General features: G+C 43.8%; 1 protein-coding gene across 7 annotated transcripts in view; it reads right to left on the bottom strand.

Moving 5' to 3' along the window:
- The window catches only part of LOC124140041 (synaptotagmin-7-like), a 444395-nt gene that overhangs the window by 15565 nt on the left and 413948 nt on the right, over positions 1-14882 (bottom strand). For all 7 annotated transcript variants that reach the window (XM_046507387.2, XM_046507386.2, XM_046507388.2 and 4 more), the window contains 2 exons: positions 8648-8817; positions 2524-2638 (listed from right to left, as the gene is read on the bottom strand). In XM_046507387.2, coding sequence (XP_046363343.1) covers positions 2524-2638; positions 8648-8817 — 285 coding nt within the window. The remainder of the gene's footprint in view (positions 1-2523; positions 2639-8647; positions 8818-14882) is intronic.

Below are 14882 nucleotides of genomic sequence, written 5' to 3'. Positions count from 1 at the left end.
CGTAGTCACCAGTTTGAAACTAGTGTCGTAAAGCTCGAGAAAGCTGCTTTCTCATTGGCTAATTTCCATTTCTTGTCAGTCATTTCATTGGTCGGTCAAAATTCGCGAAAGATTGTTCTGACGTGACCCATAATGGGATGTCCTCAGATCTTTGTTTAGCGGTAGCAAAAACTAAGATCCGATTTTAATGAGATTCGGAGCAAGTCCAGCTGTTCTGATCATAATTACTATGAGCGAGTGAGGGACAGTGTAGAAATTAATATATTATCAGATACAATTTATATGGGTTTTTTTTCTCAAATATTTCATCTACTTAGTAATTTATGCAAACTCTTTAGTTATAGCACAGAATATTTAAATTAATACTCAAGTGAGTGAGTGAGCGAGCGAGCGAGCGAATTGGGTTAAACGCCGCTTTTAACAGTATTCCAGTTATATCATCGCGTGTCAGCTTAATGTGGGAGGAGAGCCCGAAGCGATGCTGGTCTCAGATGTTTACCACTTCGGTGAAACCCATGAGCATCGGTATAGCGCTGACCAACCTAGAAACATAATCAGGGCAACCCGGGATTTGAACCGACATCATAGGTTTCTGGCGTGCCCAAGGGACGCAACTCTGCACAGCGAATCGCAGCGCCTTAGATGACTGGGCCACCCATGCCCCCAGTTAGACAAGAAAACGCACAATGGTAATTGGACCTGGCAATGCTACAACAATTTTATAAACATTGAAAAATGCATTACAAACTCCCACTTTTTTCAAATAGGCATTCTCTTAGCCAGGCTATTCTGCCCACTGGAGGCTATTCAGATATTGCTGATGTGTATGGCCATGGGGAAACCAGACCACAGAAATTCTGCAACTGCTAAAACTTAATCAACCAAGAGAGACGTTGTAATGAGAGCAGAGCAGACAACAATGAACAACTCTTTAACCCTAATTCCTACAGCAGCCTCTTTCTACAAACCAACAATGATGTTGAATGCCACATCCTTCATCAAACTGTCAATCAACATGTTCTCTATGGATGATGATGAATGACCTTGGGAGAACGTACCCAATCATTATAATCATGTTCTTGAGGTAATAGAGAACCAATTTCGTTTTCAATACAGGTGGCCTTGTCAAACTTGTGAAACACTTTCTCACGATCATCTATCCATGCTTTGCCTCTTCATCAATGTGTAGCATCTATAGCTGATTGTGAGAGTATCGTCCATGAAGAATGATAAAAAATTGTAATCAGCTGAATTTTCATGTGACATTTCCTCTAATAGGCAAAAAATGTTTAATAGATTCAGGTTCTGACGGTTTGAGAGAACTGCCCCAATGACTTTTAGCCCATTGTTTCATCAATCATTATCACAACTTGCTAATTATTCCCCTAGTCTGTTTCTTCCCTGACTGATAACCCATCAGAGATGATTACAGATCAGGCCCACAATGTCCAACATTCCTCATCGCTAAGGGTTCAGCACTGACATTATGGGAATGAGAAAATGAACAAAAAATATATATGAATAACTTTAAAGATAGAGGATATGTATTTGTCCTGTTTTTATATATATTTTTGAATATAATAGATCATGCTGAAAACTTAAAAAGTAGAATCCATATATGTAAAAGACTCCAAATTTGAATGAGAATGAGAAAACGAACAAAAAACATACACGAACAATTTTAAATTAACGATAAAATCTCAGTAGCTCACCTGATGATTTTCATATATTCAAACATTACATATCACTTTGTATATTATTTGACATTAGAGTCCATATATGCCCATAGAAAACCAACATGTTTCGACATATATCACCTACACATTGTATGCACACCAAACACACATTCATAAACTAATAAATAGTGCTAGCCAACTGAGATACCATGCCACAGTTTAACATGAATACCCCCAAACCAGACAAAAAAGCAACAGAATCATTTCATTCATTTCAGGATTTTTGTCTCATTCTATCTTCCTCAATAACATATTTAGAAATGTACAAAAATCCTTCTGCCCATTAAATTCCATTTACTATCAAAACATTTAGCGGTAAATTTTATTCACCTTGTTTGTGATAGTCTAGTGGTAAAGCGTCTGGCGGTCGGCATTAAGGGGCTGAAACAAGGACTGGTCAGCTCGGAGTCAGTATACTGTGTCGGATTGGGATATTCATGTTAACCTGCGGCATGGTACCTCAGTGGGCCAGCACTATCAATCGGCATCAGTCTGGACTTGTACAAGCAGCCACACACACACACACACGTGCATGCACATCACTATATAAGTGCAATAATCAATAAACCCCATTTCACCTCACCTTGTTTGTTTTCTACCAATTAAAACATTGTCCAGGTAAGCATTTTCTAAGAATGATATCTAAAACCTGGTTCAGCGTGTTTGTATCACTATTCACTATCAGCCTTATCTGCAGTTCTCCAGTGCATCATACATTATGTCCTTATTGACAGTGTATTAGAAAGGGTCTGGACTGGTCAGCCCTAGTGTCTGTCCACCTACTGACCTGAACTCCCCGTGATGTCCTTGATCTTCAGGTCCCTGGCCTTCATGATGACGATGGTGAGGCGGCCGATGTTTGGCTGGTAACAGAGGGACACCAGCAGCTCACCCAGCTTGCCCTGACAACAAACACAGAAATGTCAGTGACATTCCCAGATAAACACAGTCACATCAGTGCCTTTCTCAGATTAACACAGTCACATCAGTGCCTTTCTCAGATAAACACAGTCACATCAGTGCCATCCTCAGACAAACACAGTCATGTCAGTGCCATCCTCAGACAAACACAACCACATCAGTGTCATCCTCAGACAAACACAACCACATCAATGCCATTCTTAGATAAACACAGTCACGTCAGTGCCATCCTCAGACAAACACAGTCATGTCAGTGCCATCCTCAGACAAACACAGTGACGTCAATGCCATTCTCAGATAAACACAGTCATGTCAGTGCCATCCTCAGACAAACACAACCACATCAGTGTCATCCTCAGACAAACACAGTCATGTCAGTGCCATCCTCAGACAAACACAGACATGTCAGTGCCATCCTCAGACAAACACAGACATGTCAGTGCCATCCTCAGACAAACACAACCACATCAGTGTCATCCTCAGACAAACACAACCACATCAATGCCATTCTTAGATAAACACAGTCACGTCAGTGCCATCCTCAGACAAACACAGTCATGTCAGTGCCATCCTCAGACAAACACAGTGACGTCAATGCCATTCTCAGATAAACACAGTCATGTCAGTGCCATCCTCAGACAAACACAACCACATCAGTGTCATCCTCAGACAAACACAGTCATGTCAGTGCCATCCTCAGACAAACACAGACATGTCAGTGCCATCCTCAGACAAACACAGTCATGTCAGTGCCATCTTCAGACAAACACAGACATGTCAGTGCCATCCTCAGACAAACACAGTCACGTCAGTGCCATCCTCAGACAAACACAGTCACGTCAGAGCCATCCTCAGATAAACACAACCACATCAGTGCCATTCTGAGATAAACATCATATCCACACAAGTGCTTTCCGGTCATTGAACAGAAAGCACTGCAATATTAAAAAAATGTTTGCTACATTGTACAAACAACACACTGCTGGCTATCTACATAAACCCATCATCATTAGGGGTTTACAAAGAAAACATCAATACCAGTAGTTTTGGCCCATAACAGACAGCTCCCATTATCAAATCCTAACATCTCTTTGAAACCCTTTCCTCTGACAGGGCATTGACATTTCATAATTCTTTCCAGCTTAGGACTCAAACTGTCAAAATCATTTGTGAAGAACAGTTTCATCACAAGATCAGAATTCTTTTTCATCACTGAATATTCAATATATTTTTTTCAATATATTCTAATCTTTTATTTCTGTGACTAAGCCAGTGAGTGCAGTTAAACTGTGCACTAACAATCTTCCAGCTAATTGCATTTTCCGATTTTAATGTAGCATGGTCACCATCAATATAGAGCAAATGTTGACTGGGAACTGAACTTCCGTCATTTGCTTTTTAGTATCTGGAAGTAGATGAGAATACGATGTAGCTCTTTAATAGATTTTCTCATCTTTTTTTCACAGCTGCTTCTGCAGCTCTCTGTTACTTTATGTCAACACTTTTCCAAAGCATATGCTGGAGTCCGAAGCTTTAATGAGGTTGACATACTTCAAGGAGAATGATAGAAAAATGCAATAATTGACTGAGCTAAAGATAAAGTCATCAGAAACATGTACCCCATTTTTTAATGCAAAAGAATTTTTATTTATGTTATAATCGTGAAAACAGTTTCTGTTTTCCCAACTTTGGCCATTATGCATATTCCGCTAACAAGTCTGTGACCTTTTACAATCTTGACGTCATATAGGACTAAGGTTGGCCATATTGCATAAGACCAAGCGCTACAGTCATGTAAACCAATTTTTTTCTGTCACTTTTGTAATTGATAAGTTGGTTTATTGTGTTGCCTGCGGTTGCACAACGTTATCCTACAATGGAAATAGCCACCATTTGTTCCGCTATCTAAGCGAAAGGACAGATTTAGGCAGGAGAAATGTTTGGATTCATTGGTGCCAACGTGGGGAGAAAAACCGGAAGTCAAGCAAGTATGCAGTGCTATGATTCGCCTTGCACACTTGGGGTATGAACATCCAAAAGCTGGGCTGAAGAAGAATGCGGTCCCCACGAAATACAGGACAAAAAGTTTTGTCGATAGTTTGCCTTGTGTTACAAGAGGTGCATTTAGGAAACAACAAACTTACACGACTTACAAACACATCTTGTGTGTTATGTTTAACACGATATACCTACATATCATCTTCATTGTGTGATATGTAAAAGAGCTGTTTGCATGAAATAATCTCATAACATCCCCAAGCATGGAAACAGTTTTCGGGAAAATGGATGCAGTTATAATACAAACATGCTAGCACATAATTTAGGGAACGAATGTGTGTTTATAAGCCAATTATTAGTCAATTAATTGTTACATGTTTTTCTTGCATGTCAACATGATGAATATACTCCCAAAAGGGGGATGAACGCCCTTGCATCTTTCTCTGGCTCTGCATATGACCACCAAATATAGAATGAGCTATTGAAATCACATCGCAGGATTAAGTCATGTATGAAAATTTTGTAGAATGAATTCTTGAATGATCTTTAGTACTGGGCAGCTATGTACTCCATGATGACTTAGTAAATAATCTTCAAATCAGGTTAATCAATCCAAAGAGGTATATTTATTTCAATAAAAAAAGTTATGGGAGCCTTGTATCTCTAAAGATCCAAGTAAATAAGCAAATGTTGTTAATGCTGCAGTATTCCAGCTATATCATGACATGTAAATAAAGAAGTGTTCAGGCAAACCACTGACTGACAGCATTGAGTAATTATCCACTACCTGGGGCATGATGACACACTCAGTCCTGCACACATTGTCAGCACCTAGTCCTCTGTAGCCAGGTGTTACTGGGGTCCTTGTCAGGTCTAACTGGGGACCTTGTATGGTCTTACTGGAGACCTTGTCAGGTCTTACTGGGGACCTATCTTGCCAGGTGTTTCCGGAGACCTTGCCATGTCTTACTGGGGACCTTGTCAGGTCTTACTGGGGACCTATCTTGCCAGGTGTTTCCGGAGACCTTGCCAGGTCTTACTGGGGACCTTGTCTGGTCTTACTGGGGACCTATTTGGATAGGGCTTACTGGGGACCTTGTCTGGTCTTACTGGGGACCTATTTGGATAGGGCTTACTGGGGACCTTGTCAGGTCTTACTTGGGACCTATCTGGATAGGGCTTACTGGGGACCTTGTCTGGTCTTACTGGGGACCTATTTGGATAGGGCTTACTGGGGACCTTGTCTGGTCTTACTGGGAACCTATCTGGATAGGGCTTACTGGGGACCTTGTCAGGTCTTACTTGGGACCTATTTGGATAGGGCTTACTGGGGACCTTGTCTGGTCTTACTGGGAACCTATCTGGATAGGGCTTACTGGGGACGTTGTCAGGTCTTACTGGGGACCTTGTCTGGTCTTACTGGGGACCTATTTGGATAGGGCTTACTGGGGACCTTGTATGGTCTTACTGGAGACCTTGTCAGGTCTTACTGGGGACCTATCTTGCCAGGTGTTTCCGGAGACCTTGCCAGGTGTTACTGGGGACCTTGTCAGGTCTTACTGGGGACCTTGCCAGGTGTTACTGGACACCTTGCCAGGTGTTACTGGGGACCTTGTCAGGTGTTACTGGGGACCTTGCCAGGTGTTACTGGAGACCTTGCCAGGTGTTACTGGGGACCTTGTCAGGTGTTACTGGGGACCTTGTCAGGTCTAACTGGGGACCTTGTCAGGTCTTACTGGGGACCTTGCCAGGTGTTACTTGGGACCTTGTCTGGTGTTACTGGGGACCTTGCCAGGTGTTACTGGGGACCTTGTCAGGTCTTACTGGGGACCTTGTCAGGTGTTACTGGGGACCTTGTCAGGTCTTACTGGGGACCTTGTCAGGTCTTACTGGGGACCTTGTCTGGTCTTACTGGGGACCTTGTCTGGTCTTACTGGGGACCTTGTCTGGTCTTACTGGGGACCTATCTGGATAGGGCTTACTGGGGACCTTGTCAGGTCTTACTGGGGACCTTGTCAGGTGTTACTGGGGACCTTGTCAGGTCTTACTGGGGACCTTGTCTGGTCTTACTGGGGACCTTGTCAGGTGTTACTGGGGACCTTGTCAGGTCTTACTGGGGACCTTGTCAGGTGTTACTGGGGACCTTGTCAGGTCTTACTGGGGACCTTGTCAGGTCTTACTGGGGACCTTGTCAGGTCTTACTGGGAACCTTGTCTGGTCTAACTGGGGACCTTGTCAGGTCTTACTGGGGACCTTGTCAGGTCTTACTGGGGACCTTGTCAGGTGTTACTGGGAACCTTGTCTGGTCTTACTGGGGACCTTGTCAGGTGTTACTGGGGACCTTGTCAGGTGTTACTGGGAACCTTGTCTGGTCTCACTGGGGACCTTGTCAGGTGTTACTGGGGACCTTGTCTGGTCTAACTGGGGACCTTGTCAGGTCTTACTGGGGACCTTGCCAGGTCTTACTGGGGACCTTGTTAGGTGTTACTGGGGACCTTGTCAGGTCTTACTGGGAACCTTGTCAGGTGTTACTGGGGACCTTGTCTGGTCTTACTGGGGACCTATCTTGCCAGGTCTTACTGGGGACCTTGTCTGGTCTTACTGGGGACCTTGTCAGGTGTTACTGGGGACCTATCTTGCCAGGTATCACTGGGGACCTATCTGGATAGGGCTTACTGGGGACCTATCTTGCCAGGTCTTACTGGGGACCTTGTCTGGTCTTACTGGGGACCTTGTCAGGTCTTACTGGGGACCTTGTCAGGTGTTACTGGGGACCTATCTTGCCAGGTCTTACTGGGGACCTATCTGGATAGGGCTTACTGGGGACCTATCTTGCCAGGTCTTACTGGGGACCTATCTTGCCAGTTCTTACTGGGGACCTTTTCAGGTCTTTTTGGGACCTATCTTGCCAATTTTACTGGGACCTTGTCAGGTCTTACTCGGGACCTATTTTGCCAATCTTACTGGGGACTTTGTTAGGTCTCACTGGGGACCAACCTTGTCAGGTGTTACTGGGAACCTTGTCTGGTCTAACTGGGGACCTTGTCAGGTCTTACTGGGGACCTTGTCAGGTCTTACTGGGGACCTTGTCAGGTGTTACTGGGAACCTTGTCTGGTCTTACTGGGGACCTTGTCAGGTCTTACTGGGGACCTTGTCAGGTCTTACTGGGAACCTTGTCTGGTCTTACTGGGGACCTTGTCAGGTCTTACTGGGGACCTTGTCAGGTGTTACTGGGAACCTTGTCTGGTCTCACTGGGGACCTTGTCAGGTGTTACTGGGGACCTTGTCTGGTCTAACTGGGGACCTTGTCAGGTCTTACTGGGGACCTTGTCAGGTCTTACTGGGGACCTTGTTAGGTGTTACTGGGGACCTTGTCAGGTCTTACTGGGAACCTTGTCAGGTGTTACTGGGGACCTTGTCTGGTCTTACTGGGGACCTATCTTGCCAGGTCTTACTGGGGACCTTGTCTGGTCTTACTGGGGACCTTGTCTGGTCTTACTGGGGACCTTGTCAGGTGTTACTGGGGACCTATCTTGCCAGGTATCACTGGGGACCTATCTGGATAGGGCTTACTGGGGACCTATCTTGCCAGGTCTTACTGGGGACCTTGTCTGGTCTTACTGGGGACCTTGTCAGGTCTTACTGGGGACCTATCTTGCCAGGTCTTACTGGGGACCTATCTGGATAGGGCTTACTGGGGACCTATCTTGCCAGGTCTTACTGGGGACCTATCTTGCCAGGTCTTACTGGGGACCTTTTCAGGTCTTTTTGGGACCTATCTTGCCAATTTTACTGGGACCTTGTCAGGTCTTACTCGGGACCTATTTTGCCAATCTTACTGGGGACTTTGTTAGGTCTCACTGGGGACCAATCTTGCCATTAAATCTAACCAGGAAACCCAAAGCTCCTGCACAGGATAGTGGATAAAATCAATTGATGCGAACCAGAGACTTTACAAGGACTGTGAAAGTACAAGAAGCTCCAGACTTACTCTGCTGTCCTTACAAGGCTGGAGGTACTTCCACGTCATGGTGGCGTTGGACAGATCCACGGAGTTGAGGGGCACATATGTCTCTCCGATAGGGTCATCACGGCTGAAGCGGTCATAGTCGATCACCTGGAGGTACAGCGTCTTCTCCAACAGTTTGTTGTGTGGCCAGCCTGGTGGGAGGAAAAATCATATCAAAGCCCTGAACAAAATGAGAGAGCAATATAATGGCAAGCTGTGCCGACAAAACACTGCATCATCTTACCCAAACTTGTCTTTTAAAGGTGTTTAATGCCGCACTCAGCAATATTTCAGCTATATGACAGCGGTCTGCAAATAATTGAGTCTCGACCAGACAATCCAGCGATTGACATCGTGAGCATCGATCCACGCAACTGGGGTACGCGGACATGCATCAACAAAGACAGCGAGTCTGACCACCCAATCCCATTGGTCGCCTCTTACGACAAGCACAGTCGCCTTTTACAGCAAGCATTGGCTGCAGAAGACCTGTTCTACCCCTGATCTTCACTGGCCCAATGGTCTGTAAAATAAGTAGGCCGGAACAGGGGAAACTATAGTTAATGATGTTAGTTTTGTTGTTGAGTATTATGACACAAAGTCTGTGCTTCTGTTAGGGATACCATCAATGCTCAGTTATCATTGTGGACACCCAATCAACATATCGGTCAAGCTTTTGACACATGTTGTGTCCTGGAGTTTCATCAGTGTCAGTGTGCAGAGCCCCGTTCAATAAAGCCATATCAGCTACATCTGCTGTAAGTCCATGTTAGTCTCGGAGTTAGCAGAAACAAAAATCGAAGATCACTTTGTGAAACAGGTCCCAAGGCCACATTTCACAAAGCCAACTCAGCTACAACTGCTGCAAGTCATTGTTAAGTGATAGGAGTTACAACAGTCCTTGCGCAACAGTTCGTTTGTGAAACAAGGCCCCTCTGACCATACAGTGTCTGACGTCATGGTGTTGTATTGTTGTGTTAATTTTCAGATAGGAAAATATCCATTGGGAGACAATATCACACAACCAGCTAGCTGGAGGCATAGCAAGCCCTGATCTCCAATCCAGCAAGTTACAACATGAGGTACAGGGAATCCCTGCCAGGAATATATAATCAGTATAGTGAGTGAGTGAGTGAGTTGGGTTAAACGCCACTTTTAACAGTATTCAAGTTTTTTTGCGGCGTGTCAGCTTAATGTGGGAGGAAAGCCCGAAGTGATACAGGTCTCAGACGTTTACCACTTCGGTGTAACCCACGACCACGGGTATGGTGCTGACCAACCTAGAAACATAATCAGGGCAAACCGGGCTCGAACCCACAATCATAGGTTTCTGGCGTGCCCAAGGGACGCAACTCTGCACAGTGAATCGTGGCGCCTTAGACAACTGGGGCACCTGTGCCCCCTCTAATCAGTATATATACTTGGTAGTGTCTGAATCTAACAATCTGGTTGCATAGTTTAACTGAATTAATCCTTCCTGTAGGTATTGCGCAATAATATACCTATTTTGGCTGCATTTGTCCGTTTGTATGTTATTTAAATCTGTACTCAGCAATATTCCAGCTATATGATGGCGGTCTGTCTGTAAGTAATTAATATCTGGAACAGACAATCCAGTGATTGACATCATAAGCATCGATCCACACAATTGGGATACGATGACATGCATCAACCAAGTCAGCAAGCCTGACCACCTGATCCCATTAGTCGCTTCTTATGACAAGCATAGTCACTATATTAGCTGCAACATATTTGTGACAAATCCTAGTTTCTGGTATTTCTCAAAATATTGATCAGCACTTGTAAGCTATAACGAATATCTTTTGACTTGCTTCTGAGTTATGTGGATATGTCTATTTTCGGTCATATACACATGCCGTAATACATTACATATCTTCTATATCAGCTTCACCATAAAATGTCCCCATTGGCATAACGTTCAAAGATTAACTTATATATAGCAGACAGAGTGTGTGAAAAATACCAAGCTCTTAAACTTTGAAATAATCAATATCACTGCGGAGTCATGTTCTATCCTTCTGAAAATTACAATTTAAGAATTTCTACGTTATCTACATTTAATCAGAAATGAATATTCTTCATTGGTGTGTATGAGTATATGATACACGAAGTCATCAAATAGCAATAAATTTTATTTCTTCTAACAGCACAAGGCAATATCTACAAGGAAAAGCTATCTGTGTTGATATACTTAGCCACTGGGTTCTGTCTACGCTACTTAGCCCCTGACCCTGTAGAGGAGTTCTACAATTTGGTGCTGTCAAAACACATACACCAGTCTCCTTACACTGTCTCTGTAGGCTTGATTTATCATGCAGCACTTCAGTCAATGATGGAAGAGTCCACGTTAACTCTACGTCTCACATACAAGTTTGACAAACCTGACCCAGTTCAGGGAGAGTGAGTAAATTAGTTCTAATGTCTCTTTGAATAGTATTTCAGTTACTGACCGTAGGAAAGGAAAAGTCTAAAGTGGCACAGGTCATGGATGGTTGTCACCAGAGTCAGTTTGATCTAATGTCTCTTTGAATGGTATTTCAGTCAACTTGGCACGTCAACTTGATGTGAAAGGAAAGCCTGATGTGATGCAGGTTTTAGGCATGTACATCTTTGGTGAAACCCATGAGCATGCTGACAAACTTAGAAACATGATCAGGGTGAACTGAGATTCGAACCAATGATCACAGGTTAATGGTACACCAAAGGGGTGCAACTCTGCACAGTGAACTGCAGTGCCTGGGACAGCCCTGTTACCAGAGTAAAAAAACAAACGAAAGTTCCATGTCACCTTAGTGGGAGGAGAGCCCAAAGTAATCCCATAGATAAGGATCTCACTCATAGGATCCTGGCATGCCTAAGGGACGCAACTCTGCAAGGTGAACTTGGGTACCTTTAACATTTGGTGAGGTGAAATTGGATTTAACGTCGCGTCCAAGATTATTGCACTTATATAGAGACGTGCATGCACATGTGTGTGTGTGTGGCTGCATGTACGAGTCCGGACTGATGCCGATTTAAAGTGCTAGCATACTGAGATACCATGCCGCAGTTTAACATGAATACCCCACTCAGACACAGTTTACTGACTCTGAGCCGACCAGTCCTTGTTTTAGCCCTTTAGTGCCGAGCGCCAGACAGGGTAACAACAAGTACCATCTTTTAACGTGTTTTGGTATGACGCGGCCGGGGATTGAACCCCTGACCTTCCCCCCTCGGACACTCTACCACTAGACCACGGAGGCGGTCCTTTAACAATAGGGCAAAATATACCCTTAAAAAAAGTCATGAATGAACACAGTTGAATACACAGTATACATGCATCACAGTGGACTAAAGCAAGAAAACTGTGTACGAAAACACGAATTTCCGCCTTGTGTCTCTTCATTCAATATTCGCCATGTCTACAACACTCCAAGTCACCCCATCGCTCATCAGAGATGTATGATGAGAAACACACTTTACACTGAAACTATTCACTCTCCTTCCCTCGAGAGTCATTAACATGAGCGTGTCAATAAAACCAATCTAAAACAAGCATAATACATCATTCAAAACCTGCCACCATAACAGTTACCAAAATTAAAAAGAAAGCAAGTAGCTGCAGGCTATCCATGTTATTAAAATCTAAATTCTACTTTTGATGAGTACACAGCAAGGGTTAAATTTTTCATCAGAAATTGCAATTCATGGCACAATCAGGCAATAAAGCTATTGAAATTGGTATCTTCAAAGCTGTCATATTTGAGCTATCATCACGAGAGAGTAAATTCCGTAAAAGCCTTCATTCTCTTCACACTGTGTTAAGCTTAGAGAAGCATCTTCCTCTGGGATGAAGGAATGTTGGTTTGAGGCCATGAGGCCTTCTCTCACATCATGTCTGGCATGCACGTTCAGACAGGAAGGCTGGGACACCCACTTTCTGCCATGTTGAACACAAGCATGTCTCAGAAGAGAGAAAGTGGGGACAATCATGGCGTTTTGTTCACTGGCCTATAGACTTTCCTCATCTATATTTGGTACTGGCACCAAGAGCTATCAGATTGAACAGTCAAAATAACATAATTTTGAAATTATAGAGCTGACTAGCATAATGATATTTGCTGACATTCCAGAAAGGGCCATGAGGCACTGTAGCTCACTAAAATTGTGGGCAGTGTCTGAAACTCAGCAGGGTAGAGGGCCAGCACATTTTAAAAACTGTAGACCCAGTGGAAAAACTGTAGGCTCAGTGGACAAACTGTAGACTCAGTGGAAAAACTGTAGGCTCAGTGGACAAACTGTAGACTCAGTGGACAAACTGTAGACCCAGTGGACAAACTGTAGGCCCAGTGGACAAACTGTAGGCTCAGTGGAAAAACTGTAGACTCAGTGGAAAAACTGTAGACTCAGTGGAAAAACTGTAGGCTCAGTGGACAAACTGTAGACCCAGTGGAAAAACTGTAGACTCAGTGGAAAAACTGTAGGCTCAGTGGACAAACTGTAGACTCAGTGGACAAACTGTAGACCCAGTGGACAAACTGTAGGCTCAGTGGAAAAACTGTAGACTCAGTGGAAAAACTGTAGACTCAGTGGAAAAACTGTAGACTCAGTGGACAAACTGTAGACCCAGTGGACAAACTGTAGGCTCAGTGGAAAAACTGTAGACTCAGTGGAAAAACTGTAGACTCAGTGGAAAAACTGTAGACTCAGTGGAAAAACTGTAGGCTCAGTGGACAAACTGTAGACTCAGTGGACAAACTGTAGACCCAGTGGACAAACTGTAGGCTCAGTGGAAAAACTGTAGACTCAGTGGAAAAACTGTAGACTCAGTGGAAAAACTGTAGACTCAGTGGACAAACTGTAGACCCAGTGGACAAACTGTAGGCTCAGTGGAAAAACTGTAGACTCAGTGGAAAAACTGTAGACTCAGTGGACAAACTGTAGACCCAGTGGAAAAACTGTAGGCCAAGTGGAAAAACTGTAGGCCCAGTGGAAAAACTGTAGGCCCAGTGGAAAAACTGTAGGCCCAGTGGAAAAACTGTAGGCCCAGTGGACAAACTGTAGGCCAAGTGGAAAAACTGTAGGCCCAGTGGAAAAACTGTAGGCCCAGTGGAAAAACTGTAGGTCAAGTGGAAAAACTGTAGGCCCAGTGGAGAAACTGTAGACCCAGGGGAAAAACTGTAGACCGTGTGGAAAAACTGTAGGCCCAGTGGAAAAACTGTAGGCCAAGTGGAAAAACTGTAGGCCAAGTGGAAAAACTGTAGACTCAGTGGGAAAACTGTAGACTCAGTGGAAAAACTGTAGACCCAGTGGAAAAGCTGTAGGCCCAGTGGAAAAACTGTAGGCCCAGTGGAAAAACTGTAGGCCCATTGAAAAACTGTAGGCCCAGTGGAAAAAACTGTAGACCCAGTGGAAAAACTGTAGGCCCAATGGAAAAACTGTAGACCCAGTGGAAAAACTGTAGACCCAGTGGACAAACTGTAGACCCAGTGGACAAACTGTAGACCCAAACAATTTAGCTGAAGCAGGAAGACATACTCTTGCAATATGAATTACAACCAGTCAAACAGATACTTGCTTGATAACGGTGTTAGAACCTACACCAAAACGTCGCTCTTAATTGCAATAAAGAAGTTGTTCATCCATAAATTCTTATCCTTACTTAGTCAAACAGAAGCTTTCACCGTCATCACACCGAGTTCCCAGAGACTGTGGTGAGAGATGATGCCTACATTTACCAGGAAATTATTAAACATCCTTGTGACTGCATGTTATACACCATTTGAAAGGTCTAATCCTACTGGTCATGAATATGAAAGTTATGTTTATCACATTCCTTAAATAATGCTTAAGAAATAATAACTTAAATAAACTGCAGGCCTGCTGAAATTTAAAACTATGAGGCCGAGAACAAATCTGTCTTCCTCGGGCCTACGGGCCGATGTATATTTTGAACACTGATTGAAGGTATTTTCATAATGTCTTGCATGCAAACATTTCTGGTGATGGCTATTTGAGTGAGTGAGGCAAATTAGTGGTTTCGGCCGTCAAAAACAGTATCCGATGTGATGAGTAATGATACACTACGTTATGATGACACACGCAATCTTACACACATTTAGGCCAGCTGAGCCTTACTAGTGGCAGATAGCATGTGTAATGATACACTACGTTCTGATGACACACGCAGTCCTGCAAACATTTAGGCCACCTGAGC

Source organism: Haliotis rufescens, unplaced genomic scaffold (genome assembly GCF_023055435.1).
Source record: "Haliotis rufescens isolate VD_foot unplaced genomic scaffold, xgHalRufe1.0.p SCAF_5, whole genome shotgun sequence".
NCBI lineage: Eukaryota > Metazoa > Mollusca > Gastropoda > Lepetellida > Haliotidae > Haliotis > Haliotis rufescens.
This window is presented reverse-complemented; position numbering and strand designations above follow the sequence as displayed.